This window comes from Apaloderma vittatum, unplaced genomic scaffold (genome assembly GCF_000703405.1).
Source record: "Apaloderma vittatum isolate BGI_N311 unplaced genomic scaffold, ASM70340v1 scaffold34363, whole genome shotgun sequence".
Taxonomy (NCBI): domain Eukaryota; kingdom Metazoa; phylum Chordata; class Aves; order Trogoniformes; family Trogonidae; genus Apaloderma; species Apaloderma vittatum.
The window spans coordinates 3,108-4,126 of record NW_009706992.1 but is presented as its reverse complement, the minus strand read 5'-3'; the positions used below and the strand labels follow the sequence as shown (position 1 = coordinate 4,126).

The following is a 1,019-nucleotide window of genomic DNA, read 5'->3' as shown; positions in this document are numbered from 1 at the left end:
AGTTCTTGCCGCGGCTCTGATCTGCCAGCAGGCAGGTGCGTTTGTAGCCTCGTGTCTGTCGGGGCAGAGGTGATGGTTACACTCACAGCCTCTCTCCCCAAGCCCGTATTTCTCTCAACTAACCCCTTTCCCTTCCAGGAGGTTCTCAGAGGCAGGAGGGCAGACACAGACCTTCCAGCCACAGCTGACCTTCTCCCGTTCGAGCTGACCCCCAGCTGAGGTGCCACCCTGGCACAGCCCAGGGACTCACCTTGTAGGAGAGGTAGAACCCGTCGAAGGATCCTGTCAGTTTGAGCGACTTCTCGTAAGCTTCCTCCCACTTTAAGCCTCTGTCAACGGTGATCTGACCAGGGACAAACAAGCAGAGGGATTCTGCAACTTCAGGGGGCAGGACAAGTGCATCAGTGCCTGTCTCAAACCCCACCCTCAGCACAAACTCCTTTCTGCTGCAGCCTGGACGGGCACTGCCAGACTGTGGCAGCCCCGAACCCCCGGGGCCTCTTCTTGCCTCCCAGAATCACTCTCCTGCTCCTGACCAAGGCAGATGTGACACCAGCACAACACACAGCTGCACGGAGAGCCGTGCGGGCAGCCTACCTTATAAAACACAACCTGCCCGTCCTGCGGGTGCCCGGGGGTCAGGAAGACCTCCTTGCTCTCCTCGTAGATCTCATCCACTCCTGGGGCTAAATCTGTAGGAGGAGAGAAGTCTGCTGTAGGCTGCATCTCTCTGGACCACCTCCTCTCCCTGTGAGCGTCTCAGGATCTGGGCTAGGGAGACTCATGGCAGTGCCCGGGCACTGCAGTGTGTCACCAGCCCAGGGAGGAACAGGGAGAGGTCTGACCACCTCTCTTTCTCCATACCTAGGATGCCCATGTCGTATTTGCCCTCCTTCTTGTCCTTTTCAATCAGGTAGTCGAAGGTGTCCGAAAAATACTGGAAGAGCATGTTCTGCTTGTCCACCTCCAGACCCAGGATGCGGTTCAGGAACTTGGTGATGGAGCAGTCTGCGAGAGCG

General features: G+C 57.7%; 1 protein-coding gene across 1 annotated transcript in view; it reads right to left on the bottom strand.

Annotated features, from left to right (window-relative positions):
- Window positions 1-1,019, bottom strand: part of LOC104271363 (protein strawberry notch homolog 2-like) — a gene marked incomplete at both ends in the record, with an annotated part of 4,055 nt that overhangs the window by 377 nt on the left and 2,659 nt on the right. The window contains 3 exons of the mRNA XM_009866008.1: window positions 251-343; window positions 598-692; window positions 865-1,008. Coding sequence (XP_009864310.1) covers window positions 251-343; window positions 598-692; window positions 865-1,008 — 332 coding nt within the window. The remainder of the gene's footprint in view (window positions 1-250; window positions 344-597; window positions 693-864; window positions 1,009-1,019) is intronic.